The sequence below is a fragment of the Scylla paramamosain genome, chromosome 36, assembly GCF_035594125.1.
Source record: "Scylla paramamosain isolate STU-SP2022 chromosome 36, ASM3559412v1, whole genome shotgun sequence".
In the NCBI taxonomy this organism is placed as follows: Eukaryota; Metazoa; Arthropoda; class Malacostraca; order Decapoda; family Portunidae; genus Scylla; species Scylla paramamosain.
Genome location: NC_087186.1, coordinates 1,755,228 through 1,775,718, shown reverse-complemented (window position 1 = coordinate 1,775,718; position 20,491 = coordinate 1,755,228). Strand labels below are relative to the sequence as shown.

Here is a 20,491-nt window from a genome sequence, read left to right as displayed (position 1 = left end):
GATGGGGATCGGGTAAATCTTGGCCTGTATCCTCCATGTCGTCATAGACAAGATGTTATGCTCCAGTGTGGAGGTGCAGCCAAGTTTTTCGGAGAAGTTGGCCGAGAACACTAGCTGCAAGTCCTCGAGGTCGGCCCTCAGTTGCATTGTAAGAGTAGGATTAATAGTTGGTCGGGATTGGTCGCTAGGATCCTGGTCAGAGAAAGGAAAATACGGCAAATCATCGATGTCCTTAACAAATATGTTCTTTCCCGCGTCCTTGGTGTTCCTAGGTGTTAATTCATCCAAGACCTGGACTTGGTTAACTTGGGCCCTCCGGTGGTATTTCTTAAAAATATTTGCATGGTAAAGTTTTGGTCCATTAGACTCTTCGATTAGATAATCCACCTTGCCTCGCCTCTCAAGAACCTTGTAGGGACGACTCAAGCAACTAGGAGCTTATTAGAGGAGATGGAAAGCAAGACTAACACCTCATCACCAGGCTGGAATAGGCGATCCTACGACTTCAAATCGAAGTACGACTTGTAACGAGTGGTACTCACGTCAGCATGTTGGGCTGCTCGCTGTGCGCACTCATTCAATTTCTGACGAAGTTCTTTGACATACTGGAAGTGCGCTCATCCTCTGCGATCCTTTTGTCCTCCCATATATCTCATAGTACCGACAGCGGACCTCGTACGCACCGACCATATAAGAGTTCAAAAAGAGAAAATCCGGTTCTGTCATTAGGGACTTCCCTGAGGGCAAAAAAGAGTGGGCACTAGGTAACGGTGCCATTCTTGGGACTTGTCAGAACACAATTTCCGAAGTACCGTTTTCAGGTTGCTGTGGAGTCTTTCAATACGTCCATTTCCACTGGGATGGTATGGGGTCATAAAATTAGGTTTCACTCCAAGCAACCTATGTAGTTCCAACATCAACTGGGAGGTGAACTGGGTTCCATGGTCTGACAAGATCTCCCTAGGAATTCCTACTTGGGCGAAGATGTTAAGTAGAGCCTAGGAAACAGAAATGGTGTCAATATCCTTGGGTAGCATGGCTTTTGGAAAACCAGTGGAAAAATCAATAAGGGTCAAGATGTAGCGATGTCCATCCGAAGAGGCAGGAGTCAAGGGACCCACTAAATCTATAGCAACAGTGGAGAAGGGTTCAGTTACCACTGGCAACGGCTGAAGGGGCACTGGTCATACTCGTCCCTTAGGAGACATGCTCTGGCACTTGTCACAGGATCTGAAATAGTCCCTCAAATCGGCTCTCATTCCTTGCCAGAAGTCTTGGGTAACCTTCATCTGGGTCTTCCTGTGAGAAAAATAACTAGCCAGGGGTCCTTCATGAGCAGTACGTAATACAATAGACCAACATTCCTTTGGAACGATGAGAGACAGGCTTCCAATTTTCCTAGGACAATCAGAGGTGATGCACTTACGGTATAAGAGATCGTTTTCTAAGATGAACTGGAAGATGGAACCATTGCGTGCTCTATCAACCTCACTTGAAGAAGCTTTAGTTCGTAAATCAGCCAGGGTTAGGCAAGCCTCTTGAAGTCGGGCCAATTCTTGGGGAGTTATGTCCAGAGGCTGAAGGCTAAGAAGAATTAAGGGATGAACTCTCTTCAACTTCCCTGCTCTGGTTTGCACGGCACATAACTGTGTGGTAGCGGAGATTACGTCAGCAGCAGAAGCTCCAGGAGATACGGAAGGCCGGATCTTGATATCATCCTTGTTGGTAGTGGCAGCAGGAGTGTCGGTAGGATCTTGCTCAGCTTGCCCACGGGCATCAGAGGGCGGTGTTAGGTTGGCGAGGATCGTTAACGCCGGGGATGTTCCCAACGAGAGCAGTCGTGAATTTGATTGGCGCCCTCTCGGCGTCGGTCCAAACCGTATAGAAAGGACACCGTAGGTAGCAACGAACGACTGGAAACTTATCGACGCGTCCTAGGTACTCTGACATTTTGACCTTAGGAAAAAGAAATGGGTCTATATCGGGCAGCACCTCTTCTGAGACTACAACACCAGAACAACCAGTGTCTCTAATGACAGTCGAAGCCCAGGATCCATTAATGGTACTAGCCACGGTGAAACAAGGAACACTTCGATCTTCCATACAAAACACAACCTTGTATTGAGGAGTGGTGGTAGTTAAGTGATCCCTGAAAGCTCGTGGATTTTTGGGGCAACGTGGTCGAATGTTTCCCTCCTCTCCACAGTTGTGACAATTCACCGTGGACGCAGCAGGTTTCGCAGGAGGAGAAACGATTTGCTTGGAAGGAGGCATAGCCCTGGGTGGCAACTTCTTGAGTCGTAGAGATATAGAATCCTTTGGATAGGCATTATGGGCAATCAACCAGGCTGGCCACATCCTCCAACTTCACGTCTCTTCGCTCCTTAAGGAAGAGGCGAAGCTCGGGGGTTAGCGAGGACAGAAACTGATCCAGCAAAAAGAAATCCCTCAGATCATCGTACTCCTCTTTAACCTTCAACGATTCAAGCCAGGAGTCGAGTATTTTGTCTAGTTGAGTGAGGAACTGCTGGTAATTTTGTCCAACCCTGATCTTGCCGGACTTAAACTCGTGGCGATATCCATCAGGAGTCTTCATAAATCCTGTTAGTAAGGTTTGCTTAAGTAGATCGTAGTCATCGGTGGTGGAAGGTGAGAGAGAGATACACAGTTCAGCAACTTTACCCATAAGAAGATAAACAAATCTAGCCGCATAACTATCTGTCAATTTTTAACAAGGCTGCCACCTGTTTGAATCTAGCCAGGTAGGTAGCAATATCTTCTTCATCCTTGTAGCCAGGTATGGTAGGCCTGGTAACAGGATCACTGAATGTTAAAGGCTGTGACGGCGTGGTAGCAGAAGCCTGAATCTCCGCCAGTTGGATCTCCTCTCTATCCGCTTGTCTTTCTTCTCGCTCTTGCTGATGTTCCTCCTGTAGCAATGCCTGCTGTTCCCTGATCCATTGGCTCACCTCCGTGCTTTCCAGACCCAAGGACTCGGCCTGGAACTTGAACTGCTCAAAATCAGCCATGTTAAATGGATGGCGGAAGATGGTAACAACAAAAGTGACCACACCGCAAACAGAGACACAAACAAACGTTGTCGATGTCAATTAAGTCCAAAACACGTGGCAGTGTAAGTGAGAGGACAAAACCGCACCTCGCTGAAAGATAACAACAACACAACAACAACACTTGACAGAGTCAGGTGAAAGGACAACAAATACGCATCTCACCTCACAATCCAGGGCATTGAAAATACCCGAACGCACTTGGTAGTGCTGGCGAGGAGACATCAACATCCACACTCACCATGAACCTTACTGCCGGGTCTCAGGCAGCAAGGGCACGCACTGGCGACTTACACACGCTCAATCTGCAGAAGTTGCGAAGATGTGAACAGCAGCCGAATCCTGGCGAGGTCGCCAATATGTCGGGTCAGGGATGGCAACTCTTCCCATCAACACTCCTTTTAAGACTAGGAAGTAAAGAAAACGAGGGAGAACGGAATTCCGCAATTATAATTAACAAAAACACAAACCCACAACCCAACAAAAACCGAAATATCCGGCAATATCCCCAAAATGCCTGGGGAAGTCCTTGGAGACCGGCATCCTGGCAGCCGTAGGAATCTCGCCTCGGCCGGCAAGGTTGAACCAGGAACGAGTTGTGGCCGACGGCAGATGAGTGCCAGTTACTGAATGCAGGTGAGAACTGCCCACAATCTTCACCGAAGCCTTCCGGAGTGGTAGAGAACAGCTGGACGGAGGTGTAGTCATGGCAGGTGGTGAGAGCTGTCTGCTGCCTGGTGCCTGCTGGCCTCTCGATGTCAGCTCCTGCAGAGTTTCCCTACCAAGGAGGTAGGGGGTGGTGACGAGGGCACTCGAGGCATTACTCCAAAGCGGTGACGTTGTATCATGAGGAGTCAGCAGCCCGAGTCCCTTCTGCTCGAGGATTCGAGAAGAGGAAGAGAAACCTTGGGCGAGACACTCCGCCCTTAGCGTGGATGAAGGATGATCATTCCTCCCTTTTCCACAGAGATTAAAGGGGTACTTAGATGGTTGGCGATTCCCTCACAAGGAGTCCCCGTAGTAGTCTGCCAGTAAGTGTAGTAATGAATTACACACTACACCAAGGGAAACGACTCGAGTTTTGTGCACATTGAGCAGTGACGGACCCTCTTGTGTGTTCGTGGGCACTCTTCCGTTATGTAATGGTTTCTCGTGTCTTTTGTTATTGTTTATGTTTGTTTTAAATGATACTGCGAGTTGATGCAAGTCAGACGCAGAGGACCCAAGTAATTGGCCAAGTAGTATACTTTACTTCCTCCCCAGGTCCTAACTGGACCTATCGACCAGGATGCAGTAAACGTTACTAATCGGCTTTAGGTTATCACACTCCGTTGGGCAGTTGGAGTAATGGCATGATGGGTGGAAACCCAACGGGGAATTATACCTCGATTATATCTGTATTATTGTGTGTTAACTGTTTTTTCCTTAACGCGGTTGTCAATTCTTCTGCAGCTGTAGGTTTTAAGTGCTATTTGTAGCATCTCCCTTATCTATGGGGCGATAAAACAGTCTGGAGACCTCAATTTAGTGTGTTAAAACTGTAGTGAAAGGGATGCAGGAGTCACAAGGGACCCTGTACACCCGTTTTTTGAGCTCTTCACTGAGTTTACATAGATGGCTCAGTGAAGCTACCCGATGTACGGCAGCTTGGTGAAGCGCCTAGGAATTTTGATCGTAATGATATATATATATATATATATATATATATATATATATATATATATATATATATATATATATATATATATATATATATATATATATATATATATATATATATATATATATATATATATATATATATATATATATATATATATATATATATATATATAGTCAAAAATTGAAGGATAAGTATCTTCAAATCTAACTCTTGAAGTAATTAAAGTCATAAGAATGGAAATACAGAACCAGGCAGGAAGCTCCAGCATTTACCAGAGAAAGGGATGAATAATTGAGAATACTGGCATGAAATAGCATGAAAATAGCAACATTGCAGCGATAAGAGAGAGGCTGGTGACAATCAATGAGAGGAGAGGAGTTGATGAGACGAAAAGCTTTCCATTACACCCTATCAAGAAAAGTGGTATGAGTGGAACCAGCCCCCAGATGTGTGAAGCATACTCCATACATGGACGGATAAGGCCCTTGTACATAGATAGCAGCCTAGGGGGTGAGAAAAACTAGCAGAGACGTCTCAGAACACCTAACTTCATAGAAGCTGTTTTAGCTAGTGATAAGATGTGAAATTTCCAGTTCAGATTATGAATAAAGGACAGACCGAGGATGTTCAGTGTAGAAGAGGGGGCAGTTGAGTGCCACTCAAGAAGAGGAGATAACTGTCTGGAAGGTTGTGTCAAGTTGATACATGGAGGAATTGAGTTTTTGAGGTAATGAAAGATACCAAAATTTGCTCTGCCCGAATCAGAAATTTTTAGAAGATCAGAAGCCAGACGTTCTATGGCTTCCCTACATGAAATGTTTACTTCCTTAAGTGTTGGACGTCTATAGAAAGACGTGTAAAAGTGGAGGGTGGTATCATCAGCGCAGGAGTGAAAAGGACAAGAAGTTTGGTTTAAAAGGTCATTGATGAATAATAAGAAGAGAGTGGCTGACAGGACAGAATCCTGAGGAACACCACTGTTAATAGATTTAGGAGAAGAACAGTGACCGCCTATCACAGCAGCAATAGAACGGTCAGAAACGAAACTTGAGATGAAGTTACAGAGAGAAGGATAGAAGTCGTAGGAGGGTAGCTGGGAAATCAAAGCCAGACTAACAAAAACTTTTGATATATCCAAGCAACAGCAAAAGTTTCACCAAAATCTCTAAAAGAGGATGACCAAGACTCAGTAATAAAAGCCAGAAGATCACCAGTAAGGCGGGCTTGACGGAACCTATACTGGCGATCAGATAGAAGGTTGTGAAATGATAGATGTTTAAGAATCTACCTGTTGAGGATAGATTCAAGAACTTCAGATAGGCAAGAAATTAAAGCAATAGGACGGTAGTTTGATGGATTTTTTGGAGCAGGCTGAATGTAGGCAAACTTCCAGCAAGGAGGAAAGGTACATGTTGACAGACAGAGTTGAAAGAGTTTGACTAGGGAATGTGAAAGCTCGGAGGCACAGTTTTGTAGAACAATAGGAGGAACCCCATCAGGTCCATGTGCTTTGTGAGGATTAAGTCCATCGAGGGCATGGAAAACATCACTGCGAAGAATTTTAATATGTAGCATGAAGTAGTCGGAAGGTGAAGGAGAGGAAAGAACAAGGTAGAGTTTTTAGGAAAGGCTTGATCGAAGAGTTCAACTTTAGAGATAGATGTGATAGCAGTGGTGCCATCTGGTCTAAATAAAGGAAGGAAAGGGCTATTGGAGATATTTTTGGCTATATATCAGAAGTCACGAGGTGAGAAAGATCTTGAAAGATTTTGACACTTTTTATTAATAAAGGAGTTTTTGGCTGGTTGGAGAATTTGGCATGGGTCTGGGCAGAAATATAAAGCGCATGAGATTCTGGAGATGGAAGGCTTAAGTACCTTTTGTGGGGCGCCTCTCTATCATGTATAACACGAGAACAGGCTGGAAGGTTTGGAAGGTTTAGGTCAAGAAAAAAAAGTGAATGGACGCCTCCATGCCACACACTATCACCACTGTTATGCACTCAGTAAACAGAGATGGGTCCCTGACACGGAAGAAGTAGTCATTCCAATAAAAATCAGCAAAATATCTCCTCAGGTCCCTCCAACTAGCAGAGGCAAAACCCCAGAGGCACCTCCGCTTAGCGGAATCCTGAGGATATGATATTATGATCGGAGGAGCCCAATGGAGAAGAGAGGGTGACAGCATAAGTAGGATTAGTGGATAGGAAAAGGTCAAGAATGTTGGGCGTATCTCGAAGATGGTCAGGAATACGAGTATGGTGCTGCACCAATTGCTCTAGGTCATGGAGGATAGCAAAGCTGAAGGCTAGTTCACCAGGATAGTCAGTAAAAAGAAAAGGAAAGCCAAAGCTGGTGGTGAACACTGAGGTCTCCAAGAACGGAGATTTCTGCAAAAGGGAAGAGAGTCAGAATGTATTCCACTTTGGAAGTGAAGTATTCAAAGAATTTCTTATATTCAGATGAGTTAGGTGAAAGGTATACAGCACAGATATATTTAGTTTGAGAGTGACTCTAGTTATAACCAGATGGTGAAAACTCGGAAAATTCAAAAGCGTGGGCACTTGAGCACGTTTCGCAACATCTAGCTTTGGATTCAAAATGAGGATATAGAAAGTAGGAGGAAACAGAAAAGGACCTACTGTGTTTCAGTGAGGAATAGAAGATGAAATTTAGTAGAGGAGAGATGATGTTCTACAGATTGATAATTAGATCTAAGACCGGATATGTTGCAGTCCGACCAGGGGACACTTGTGGTCCACACCCCAGATAGGGACTTCGAGGTGCTGTAGGAGTCGCCAAGATAATTTTGAATTTTGAGTGAAGGGTGTGTGTGTAATTAGGTGCTTGTAGTTTTGTGTGAAGGAAGAAAGTTGCTTTTAAAGGGCAGGCCTTGACTGCCCCATTGTCTTGTGAGACACAAAGGGAAACACTCAGTGAGGTCACAGATGGGTTCAGAGTACTCCCTGATCCCGTGCTTTAGACCTCACTGGGAGTAATTATCATATTAGCAGGTGCCTACTTCCTCCTCCTGCCACACATACACACACACACTATATATATATATATATATATATATATATATATATATATATATATATATATATATATATATATATATATATATATATATATATATATATTTATTTATTTATTTATTTATTTATTTATTTATTTATTTATTGTAATGTTATTGGCCGAGTTTACCTTGAATGGGATCACGTTTTCTTAGTGTCCCCGTGTTCCGGTTACCTGCCATTCGGGCATTATCCTTATTATTGTTATAAGTAGTGTAAGGCTTATTTACCCATTTTATATCATGTAGTATTATTCTCTTCATAATTTAAGTTCTATATATCTTTGTATGTATAAGGGAGGAAGTATAATTGAGGTGGATATACGTTGGAAAAGAGGGGAGCTTGAGTGGGCAACAACACATTCCAAGGAGGGGAGAGCAGAACGCCTTGGGAAGTGAAGTAGGGAGGAAGGTGGAGTCTCTTAGGGAAAGATCTTGGTGTGGATTGGTAATGGAGTGAGTTTGTGGAGGTATTAGTGGTGTAGCGGTATAACCTTGATATCCAGGATCAGGTTAGTGAGTCTTTTGTGGTACCAAGAGCTCTTGTCTGCTGAAATTCGGTTGTTGAGTTGTGCCGGTGACGCTGTTGGAAGGGGTCATAGATCAAACTGGCAGCCATTTTGTGAGTGGAGGTTGTGGTGTTCACCTTGGAATCTGGTGTTGTGGTGTATTGGTGATTTTGGGGATGATGTTATGGTGTTATGGGTGATCTTTGGTGATGATGGTAATCTCCAGTGAGGCTTGAGGAGGTGAAATACGGGAATTATTGTCTGGGGATGCGGTAATGGCGTCTGGGTAAATTCCTGCGGTTGAGGGGAAATATTTCTGTGACTGGTGGAGGTGTAAACGGGTTCTGGTGTTGTGGGAAGTGACGAGAACGTCATGTAGTAACATGTACTACCTCATGTTGCTTGTGAATTATTATTAGTATTAATATATGTGCTTGTAACAGAATAATCGTGTTTCCTACTCCCCCCAACATTGATCTGGTATTAGAGGTAATTCCAGGTGTGCTGAGTCAAGGTAAAGGTAGAGTGAGAGATAATTCTGGCGATTTCGGATAGGTCGGGTAGGCACTCGAAGCCTTTAAAAATCCAGACCTTTAAAACTTTCCGGGATCAGTGTAACGCCCACTTTCTTGGAAAGATAACTGGTATCGTACGGTCGTAAGTAAGTATGCGATCGTGACAGAATATGGGGGCCCGTCCGGGATCCTTTGAACATCTGTGGAGTGTAACGAGTGTTACATGGTGATTATCGTTGGGAGGAATTTACCTGTGTGAAATATTTCTTTTAAAACTGTGTATGTACTCGTATTGTGGTGAATATTTGGAGGAATATTTTTTTGGAGTGTAGTGATTGTAATCATGGCCGCTAGACGTGTTGAGATGTTCCTTCTGTCGAGAAGTGTGCATGATCTGTTCACACTATCCAAGGAGGAATTATGTTCAGTGGCTGAGAGGTTTCAAGTGGAGTTGAAATCCAAGAAAAAGGAGGAAATGCAGGCGGAGTTGAAAAATGCTCTTGTGGAGAGGAGCTGGTTTGAAAATGATGGTGGTGAAAGTGAGGATAATGATGGGGAGAGTGTAGAGGAAGGTGCTGAAGTCAGTGAGATAAACCTGGGTGCTTTTGGTGGAACAGATGGCCTTTCTAGTAGTGAAAAATTTGAGTTAATGAAACTTCAGATGCAATTGCAAATGCAGAAAGAAGTGGAGTTAAAGAGGGAGCAGATACAGATGCAAAAAGAGATTGAAATAGAAAAGATTAGAGCAGAAAGTAAAAATAAAGTAAATAAGACCAGGGCAGGAAATGGTGCTCAAGGCAACGGGGATTTAGGGAGAAAGGCCATCAGTATGCTTAACTTTGTGGAAGGGGAGGAAGAAAACTTCTTAGTTCAATTTGAAAAAAAACTGCAAAGATGATGGGATGGGATGAAAATGATTGGGCATTACTCGTTCAGTCTAAATTTGAGGGAATGGCCCGAGAGTTATATGTGAATTTGAGTGAGCGTGACGCGCGTGATTATGAAGTGGTAAAGGAAGCGGTGTTGGGATCAACCCTTCTATGTCCGAGTGTGTACCGGGAAAGGTTCCGCAGGAAACAAAACGCCCAGGTGATACTTATCTCGGGATGGCTCGAGAGGTTATCCTTAAACTGAACCGGTGGCTGAAGGCCGAGGAAGCCACTACAGTTCAGGAGGCAAAAGGAGTTATGCAGATGGAACAATTTATGAGCCAAATGCCCCTCAGTATAAAATATGAGCTCGTATCACACGACGTGAAAGATGTGATGGAAGCCGGACGCAGAGCTGACAAGTACTGTGCGGTCCATGGGCTGAACGGAGATGAACACCATGGAGGGAGAAAGCCATTCTCCAACAAAAATGATGGTCATCAGAAATAAAAGAATGACCGCCAGATGAGCTCGAAATCAGTCCACAGATCAAACCAGCCCCGCCCTAACAACTATAGTTTTCCCCACACTTACACCATGCCCCCGCCAGCCGACCACAACGTGAGGTCTACGCCCTATAGGAGTAGGCCCAGGAGCACTACCTATTACCAGACGGGTGGTGGTGATGAAGATGCAGTTAAGTGCCTTGGATGTGGAAGTAGCGGGCATAGGAAGTACTAGTGTCCGGAGGGACGGCCGAAGCCAGTGGGAGCAGTTGCCGCCCAAAGAGACCTGATAAAGTATGTGGAGAATATGAATGCAGAGATACAAGAGGAGCCGCCGAAAGATGAGGGCTTTGAGCACTTCACCAGTAAGGACACAGTGAAGGTGGAGGGAAGTCCAGAGAAGGTGATCAGAATCCTTCGGGATACGGGAGCTAACCAGAGTCTGATCTTAAGTAGTGTACTCCCATGGAATGAGGAGACCAGCACTGGCAGAGAGATCTCATGCAAGGGTGCAGGAGGCAAGTTCAGTATTCCCCTGCACAAAGTTTGGCTGGACTGTGGATACGTCACTGGAGAGGTGACGGTGGGAGTGAAGGAGACACTGCCCGTAGATGGAGTGGATATGCTGGTTGGGAACGACCTGGCTGGAGGTCGAGTTATTCCTAAACTTCAGATGGTAGACAACCCTCTGATAGGGATGACAGAAACCACCACTCCGGCAGCAGTCCCTCACTCAACAGATGGGGAGGCAGAGGTGCCTGAATTGTTCCCAGTCTGCGCAGTGACCCGAGCGATGGCCCGGAAGGAACACATGGACACCGAGGGAGCAACGCAGGAGGACGAAGGTCTGGGCGTTCTGTTTGAGGAACCTGATGAAAAAGGAACTAACCCGGAGTGTGCGAGTGGTGAACCGGTTGTAGGTCAGGTGGACCCCAACCTTGATTTTCTGGTAGAAAAGAGCGAGTTGATAAAAGGTCAGGAGAGTGATGAAAGCTTGAAGTCTGTTTGGAATGAGGCTAAAAGGCTGGGTGAGCTTGACAATGAGTACGTGGGTTACTACGTGGATAATGGGGTAGTAATGAGAAGTTGGAGGCCCCTGACAGCCCCAACCTCTGATCACTGGGTGGTGAAAAGGGAGATTGTGGTGCCACGGGTGTATAGGAAGAAAATTTTGGAGATGGCACACGAAGGTAATCTGGCAGGACACCTGGGGGTCAGAAAAACCCTAGAAAAAATCCTGTGTCATTTTTACTGGCCCAGAGTGAGAGGTGATGTGAAAGAGTTTTGTAAAACTTGTGGTTTGTGTCAGAAGGTGGGCAAGCCGAACCAGGTGATTCGCCCTGCCCCTCTTCATCCTATACCTGTGGTCGAGGAGCCATTCAGTAAGGTGGTGATAGACTGTGTAGGTCCTTTATCAAGGACCCGGAGGGGAAACCAGTATTTGCTGACTATTATGTGTATGTCATCCAGGTTTCCTGAGGCCATTCCCCTCAGAAGTATGAACTCTAAAAACATTGTGAGGAAACTGGTGAAATTTTTCTCCTGGGTGGGAATTCCTAAGGTGTTGCAGTCAGACCAGGGAAGTAATTTCACTTCTCGCACGTTCAAGGAAATCCTAAGGGGTCTAAAGATTGAACAGAGACTGTCGAGTGCTTATCATCCTCAGTCTCAGGGTTGTGTAGAAAGATTTCACCAAACTCTTAAAAACACTCTCAGGATGTATTGTGAGGAGATGAGTGTTCAGTGGGATAAGGCATTACCACTAGCCTTGTTTGCGTTAAGGGACAGTGTGCAGGAGTCAACTGGTTTCAGCCCATTTGAGTTAGTGTATGGGCATGAGGTGAACGGTCCTTTAAGGATGGTAAAAGAAAAATGGTTAGGAGCAAGGGAGCCTCCTACTGTGGTGAAATATGTATCTGATTTCAAGGAAAGATTGATGAGAGCTAGGGAAATTGCCTGGGAAAATTTGAAAAATAATCAGAGTGAGATGAAAGGCTGGTATGACAAGAAGGCGAGGGCCAGATCTTTCCAGCCTGGGGACAAGGTATTGGTTCTTGTCTCATTGCAGGGTGATCCTTTCAAAGCCAGGTTCAGCGGGCCTTGGGAGATTGAGAGGAAAATGAGTGATGTGAATTACATTGTAAAAACCCCAGGAAGGAAGAAAAAGAATCAGTTGTGTCATGTAAACATGTTGAAGCCATTTCATGAAAGGGACAGAGAAAATGGAGGTGATGTAGTAGAAGGAGTAAGAACTGTGAGTGTTGTAAATGTAACCACTGAGGCGGAAGAGAAGTGGTCTGAAGTGAAACTGAGCAGGTGTGAAGGGATGGTGCTAGAGAACTCAGCTGTGTTAGGGAATTTAAATGATAAACTGGGGCACATGGAGCTAGAAAAGATGGAAAGGATTAGGGAGATAATTGAAAGATTCAATTCTTTGTTCCCTGAGGCTGAACCCATCAAACAGCATCCCTACAGAGTTAACCCGCAGAAAAGAGAGATCATGAGAAAAGAAGTAGAGTATATGCTGGAACACGACTTGATTGAGCCCAGTGAGAGCCCATGGAGCTCGCCATGTGTACTGGTGCCCAAGCCTGGTCAAGAGAGTTTCCGTTTTTGTACGGACTATAGGAAGGTTAACATGGTGACAAAACCTGATGCTTACCCTATTCCTAGAGTTGATGATTGTATAGATCATGTGGGAAGTGCCAACTTCATGACAAAAATTGACTTGTTAAAGGGATACTGGCAAGTAGGACTCACTGAGAAGGCAAAAGCCATATCAGCTTTTGTCACCATGGATGGATTATATCAGTACAAAGTTCTTTCGTTTGGGATGAAGAACAATGGGAGTTCTTTTCAGAGGTTAATGAACAGAGTACTGAAGGGATTGAAGGGATGTTCTGTGTACATAGATGACATATTGTTGTACACTGAGAGTTGGGAAGAGCATGTGCAGCCGCTGGAGGAAGTATTCAGGAGGCTGGATGATGCCAACCTTACTCTCAACTTAGCAAAAAGTAATTTCGTGCAAGCTAATGTGGAGTACTTAGGTTTCAAGATTGGGAAAGGTGAAGTGAGAACCGTGGAAGCCAAGGTGGAAGATATTGTAAATCTCCCTCCACCCACCAATAGGAAGGAGATACTGAGATTCTGAGGGGCCAGTGCCTTGTCCCGCGCACCATCTAGTCGTGAGGCATCCTAATCAGGTGCCTCACGCCTCTTTTGGGAAGGGGATGTCATGTTATTGGCCGAGTTTATCTTGAATGGGATCACGTTTTCTTAGTGTCCCCGTGTTCCGGTTACCTGCCATTCGGGCATTATCTTTATTATTGTTATAAGTAGTGTAAGGTTTATTTACCCATTTTACATCATGTAGTATTATTCTCTTAATAATTTAAGTTCTATATATCTTTGTATGTATAAGGGAGGAAGTATAATTGAGGTGGATATACGTTGGAAACGAGAGGAGCTTGAGTGGGCAACAACACATTCCAAGGAGGGGAGAGCAGAGCGCCTTGGGAAGTGAAGAAGGGAGGAAGGTGGCGTCTCTCAGGGAAGGATCTTGGTGTGGATTGGTGATGGAGTGAGTTTGTGGAGGTATTAGTGGTGTAGCGGTATAACCTTGATATCCAGGATCAGGTTAGTGAGTCTTTTGTGGTACCAAGAGCTCTTGTCCGCTGAAATTCGGTTGTTGAGTTCTGGCTGTGACGCTGTTGGAAGGGGTCATAGGTCAAACTGGCAGCCATTTTGTGAGTGGAGGTTGTGGTGTTGACCTTAAAAGCTGGTGTTGTGGTGTATTGGTGATTTTGGGGATGATGTTATGGTGTTAAGGGTGATCCTTGGTGATGATGGTAATCTCCAGTGAGGCTTGAGGAGGTGAAATACGGGAATTATTGTCTGGGGATGCGGTAATGGCGTCTGGGTAGATTCCTGCGGTTGAGGGGAAATATTTCTGTGACTGGTGGAGGTGTAAACGGGTTCTGGTGTTGTGGGAAGTGACGAGAACGTCATGTAGTAACATGTACTATCTCATGTTGTTTGTAAATTATTATTAGTATTAATATATGTGTTTGTAACATAGAATAATCGTGTTTCCTACTCCCCCCAACATTGATCTGGTATTAGAGGTAATTCCAGGTTTGCTGAGTCAAGGTAACGGTAGAGTGAGAGATAATTCCGGAGATTTCGGATAGGTTGGGTAGGCACTCGAAGCCTTTAAAAATCTAGACCTTTAAAACCTTCCGGGATCAGTGTAACGCCCACTTTCTTGGAAAGATAACCGGTATCGTACGATCATAAGTAAGTAAGAGATCGTGACAATATATATATATATATATATATATATATATATATATATATATATATATATATATATATATATATATATATATATATATATATATATATATATATATATATATATATATATATATATATATATATATATATATTACGACCACAGATTCCTGCCCCTCTTAGAGCTCCCTTAAACTTTGCTAGCTTCACCAGGTCATCCCCTTCATGACTTGGTGCAGGTCTTAACGTGGGTTACAAAGTCCTCTTATGACTCTTACACCCCATACACATATGGTTGCAACACCATTTTCCGCTCCCGTTCTCGGCTGCCAGCACCTGGGTCAGCCTCTCTGTCCTACCTCATGCGCAGCGTAGTGCAGAGCTCACATTCATATCCATAGGGTCCTTCTGGCCTCCTGTAGTGAATTACAGAAGTGAGATCGCTAGCTCATTTCACCCACCTACATACAGGCAAGGGAATATGACTACTGCCAAATCTAGGGTCTGGGCACCCCATAGTGGTTTTACTATTTTAAAGCGTCCAGTGGACTTGACATCAGACTCCACTGGACGCATAAAACAGCAACAGCCCTCTTATATATTTTCTCATGTGCGTCCAGACCGTTTTTTAGGTTCAGGCATATCACGATTCCATTCCTTCTTGAACCAGCATTACCAGTGCTTGAAGTCCTGGATACTGCCAACTGTTCAGTTATTTCTGTAACTGAATAACCTGCTTGCTTAAGGTTCATGATCGTTTTGGCCATATTAAGAAACAAAATTAATTATCACAAGATGTTATTGCTTAATAATACGCCAGGATGCAGAAAAAAACTGCTGCAGATCACTCTGTGGCGTGAAGCTGAGGGATGCGGTGACGTTATGGCAGAGGCTGATAATTTTTGGCTAATATAGTTCACTCTGAAGAGGATCATGCTCTTTTCCCCATAAGCATCGGACCCACCAGCCAGGGGGTCCAATACTTATGAAGAGTACTATGTGTGTGTGTGTGTGTGTGTGTGTGTGTGTGAAGTATGTGCGTGTGTGTAATATTACCTCATATCGCTGCCCTGATCAATGTACGGGACAAGCACTTGGAAGCCATCAGATGATACTGGAAGGACTAACGCAACCTGCAAAATTATTAAAAGATCCATTCATCACACACACACACACACACACACACACACACACACACACACACACACACATACACACACACACACACACACACACACACACACACACTCATTTTTACCTTGAAACTATTTCGGAACCGCGGATCGAGAGGAGGTAAAATTGTGGTGCGTTCCATCAAGGTGCCGTGTGTGCCTCGTGTGCCGCGTGTGTGGTATAGTCTTCCCTCCCTCCTCTTATTTAATGCGACGTCTCTGGCCAACAAGATTGAGTTGATTGCGACGGTGAGTTCTACTTGTGTGGACATTGTGGCGGTTACTAAGGCGTGGCAGATTGTTCCGGAGGTGTGCATGATGCAGGACTACCAGCTTTACCATCACCTCAAGGACAGGATGCAGGTGGGGAGGGGGAGTGGCCGTTTTCTGCCGCTCTGCCCTCAGCCCCTCACACCTCCCTGTCAATATTCCTGCCGGAGTAGAGGCCCTGTGGGTGAGAGTTACACCCCCTTGCCATCCCAGCAACACAGCCTCCATCATCGTGTGCGTCGTGTACCACCCCTCCTGCTAATCTCGCGGCTCAGGAGATTAACGATCACTTTGCCGCTATCTGTCAGACCTTTCCTACCCTCTACACCACTCTACTTCTTGCCTATCTTCCCTATCCACAGACACCTGGACAAGCGAAACACTTCTCTAGCTGTTGCTTTTGTCGACTTCAAAAAAGCCTTTGATCTTGTTGATCACACTGTTGTCATCAACAAGGCAATAAATCTGGGTCTCCCTCCTAATTTGGTAGCGTGGCTAGCTTATTTCCTCACAGGGAGACGTCAGGCCGTTCGCTATCAGGGTTCTGTCTCTAATTTCCAACAGCTGACATGTGGGGTCCTCCAGGGGACCAAGATGGGTCCACTATGCCTGCTCCTCCTGATCAGCGACGCCCTCACTGACACCCCCCATCGCTAGAAGTATGTGGACGACTACACCGAGGGCGTCCCAGTCTCCAACAGGAACCCGGACTACTCGCCACTGCAAGTAATTTTGGAGCGACTGCAGACGTGGACGGAGGAGAGAAGGATGACCATCAACAACAGCAAAACTGTAGTGATGCATTTCTGTACCTCCTCTGTACCACTACCCCCTCCCCAGCTCACAGTGGGCCCTTACCCCCTCCAGGTGGTCCGATGTGTCAAGCTTCTCGGAGTCACGTGACCTGGAAGCAGCATGTCGCCAGCACCGTAAGATCGGCTACCTACAGGCTGTACATGCTGCGCAGACTCAGGTCGCTGGGGACGCCAACAGACGAGTTATAGGGGGTAAGCCTCACCTTCATCCTCCCCAAACTCATATATGCCTCTCCAGCGTGGTCCTCCTCCCTCACACACATTCAACAACTCAAGCTGGAGAGTGAAGAAAAGGGCGTTCAGGGACATACGAGTATTTGGCCCTGCCTACAGCACCTATGATGAAGCCCTGACCACCCTGAGTCTGTCCAGACTATCCGCCAGGCACCGAGAGGCTCTGGACAAGTTTGGAAGGGGACTTCTACATCATCCACGCTTCAGACACATGCTGCTGCCTGACGCGCCCAGCCCGGTCCGTGCCACAAGATACCACAACCAGATAACGCCCCTAAAGCCGCCGCGCACGGACCGGTACAGATTCAGAGCGATTCCCACCATGGCGCGAGCCATCAATAAATAGTATTTCGCTTCTGGATTAGACTTAGCTTTAGGATTAATGTTAAGTATTTCCCTACCCCCTCTGTACATTTTCAGTATCTAAGCTACCTTAATAATAAACAATTAATTATTATTATTATTATTATTTATTATCTAGAATCGAATAACTAATCCTCTCCCCCCCACCTCTCTCTCTCTCTCTCTCTCTCTCTCTCTCTCTCTCTCTCTCTCTCTCTCTCTCTCTCTCTCTCTCTCTCTCTCTCTCTCTCTCTCATACCAGCATATATATATATATATATATATATATATATATATATATATATATATATATATATATATATATATATATATATATATATAATGGAGAATACAGGCATGCAGTTAGCAAGATCAGAAGAACAGTCAGCATGAAAATAGCAGTAGAAGAGAGCTAGAGATGCAATATTGTAGCAATGAGAAAGAGACTGAAGACAGTCAGTTAGAGAAGAGGAGTTGATGAGACGAAAAGCTTTTGATTCCACCCTGTCTAGAAGAGTGAAACCCTCCAGGCATGCGAAGCATACTCCATACATGGACGAATAAAGCTCCTGTACAGAGTTAGCAACTGAAAGGGGGAGAAAAACTGGTGAACATGTCTCAGAACACTTAACTTCATAGAAGCTGTTTAAGCTAGAGATGAGATGTAAAATTTCAATATTATAAATAAAGGAAAGACCGATGATGTTCAGTGTAGAAGAGGGGGACACTTGAGTATCATTGAAGAAGAGAGGATAGTTGCCTGGAAGGTTGTGTCGAGTTGCTACATGAAAGAATTGAGTTTTTGAGGCATTGAACTATACTAAGTTTGTTCTGCCTCTGCCCCAATTAGAAATTTTAGAGAAATCAGAAGTCTGGCGTTCTGTGGCTTCCCTGTGTGAACTGTTTACTTCCAGGAGGATTGGACGTCTACGAGAAGACATGGAAAAGTGTAGGATGGTATCATCACAGTAGGAGTGGGTAGGTCAAGAAGTTTGGTTGAGAAGATCATTGATGAATAATAGGAAGAGAGTGGGAGACAGGACAGAATCCTGAGGAACACCACTGTTAATAGATTTAGGACAAGAACAGTAACTGTCTACCACAGTAGCAATAGAACGATCAGAAAGGAAACTTGACATGAAGTTACAGACAGAAGGATAGAAGCCGTAGGAGGATAGTTTGGAAATCAAAGGTTTTTGCCAGACTCTATCAAAAGCTTTTGATATATCTAAGGCAACAGCAAATGTTTCACCAAAATCTCCAAAAGAGGGTGACCAAGACCCAGTAAGGAAATCCAGATCACCAGTAGAGCGGCCTTGACGGAAACCATACTGGCGATCATATAGAAGGTTGTGAAGTGATAGATGCTTAAGAACTTTTCTGTTATGGATAGATTTAAAACTTTAAATAGGCAGGAAATTAAAGCAATAAGTCACCATTTTTAGGAACAGACTGAGTGTAGGCAAACTTCCAGTAAGAAAGAAAGGTAATAGTTGACAGAGTTGAAAGAGTCTGAATAGGCAAGGTTCAAGCAGGGAGGCGCAGTTTTGGAGAACAATAGGAGGGATCCCATCAGGTCCATAAACCTTTCGAGCCTTTAGTCCAGCGAGGGCATTGTAAACATTATTGCGAACAATTTTAATAGGTAGCCTGAGGTAGTCAGAGAGTGGAGGAGAGGGAGGAACAAGCCCTGAATCATCCAAGGTAGAATATCTAACAAAAGTTTGAGCGAAGAGTTCAGTTTAGAGATAAATGAGAAGGCAATGTTGCCATCTGCTTGAAATAAAGAAGGGAAAGAAGAAGAAGCAAAGTTGTTGGAGATGTTTTGGCTAGGTGCCAGAAGTCACGAGGGGAGTTAGATCTTCAGGAGTTTTGACACTTTCTATTAATGAAGAAATTTTTGGTTAGTTGGAGAACAGACTTGGCATGGTTCCGGGCAGAAATATAAAGTGCATGAGATTCTGATGATGGAAGGCTTAGAGGGATGAGAGCAATAAGACAATATACAGATATGAGATTTTGATCGGAGAAGCCCAACGGAAAAGATAAGGTAACAGAATAAGCAAAAGGATTAGAGTTTAGGAAAAGTGAAGAATGTTGGGCGTATCTCCAAGACAGTCAGAAATACAGGTTGGGATTGATTATTACAACCATTTCAACCACTGGGCTACCGAAATAGCGTGCTGTGTGTGTGTGTGTGTGTGTGTGTGTGTGTGTGTGTGTGTGTGTGTGTGAATTGTCAGTCACACAGACATACAGAAAGAAAGAAAGGCATATAAACAGATGAATAGACAGACAGGCAAGTAAACAAATACCAGAGATGGAAACAGTCAGGTACTGCAATAAGAGACAGACACGCACATACACTTAGCACTTGGAAATGCAAGCGTAGGAACAAAGACGCGAAGCTCTCACCTGTGTTCCTTCAACTAACACTTCTTGAAGACTGGTGGAGATATCAGCTACTGATGTTACTATTATCCACTTCAGCCTTGATGAACCAAGATAGAGCTGACGGACCTGAGTGGAAAGGATGCGCCTGTCACGAGGTGTTGTTTTCCATAAAAAAAATAAAAAATAAAAAATGTAGTAATTAAAGTTATCTGTGTTACTATTTCCTTCACGTCAAACGTTTATTTAAAACGTTTCCTTAATTCTAACCCTAATACCTGCTTGAAATATGTACAAATGTTGAAATGTTATACTTCGTAAACCGATCTTAATAGAACAAGCTACAAACAGATATTTGGAATTTATCGGACAGATATCAAAATTTACGGACGTACTGGTGGAAATGAATGTTGGAATTATGTAAGGTAAAAATTTTACCAGTACTTCCCAATGATAAATGTCATTGTGTGGTGTCTTTAGAGTATTTGTTTATTCATTCATTGATTTATTTGTTGGTAATATACTTTTCCAAGTGGAATGATATATAATATTTGTTCGATTCTATTTACATTTTCATTCGTCACATCCGAAAACTTACCTACTGTTCTTTGAGTTTCCATCCAGTTTTTACCCGCATTATGTAAAACAGTGATCTTTCTTTTACCCCCCAAAAATTTGTATATAAAGATGCAATATATGCATTCTCTCTCTCTCTCTCTCTCTCTCTCTCTCTCTCTCTCTCTCTCTCTCTCTCTCTCTCTCTCTC

At 44.2% G+C, this 20,491-nt stretch overlaps 1 protein-coding gene across 1 annotated transcript in view; it reads right to left on the bottom strand.

Moving 5' to 3' along the window:
* Positions 1–20,491, bottom strand: part of LOC135090776 (glutamate receptor ionotropic, delta-2-like) — a 170,689-nt gene that overhangs the window by 87,517 nt on the left and 62,681 nt on the right. The window contains exons 6-7 of the mRNA XM_063987847.1: positions 19,750–19,854; positions 15,558–15,634 (exon numbers count right to left, since the gene is read on the bottom strand). Of these exons, the coding sequence (XP_063843917.1) occupies positions 15,558–15,634; positions 19,750–19,854 (182 nt within the window). The remainder of the gene's footprint in view (positions 1–15,557; positions 15,635–19,749; positions 19,855–20,491) is intronic.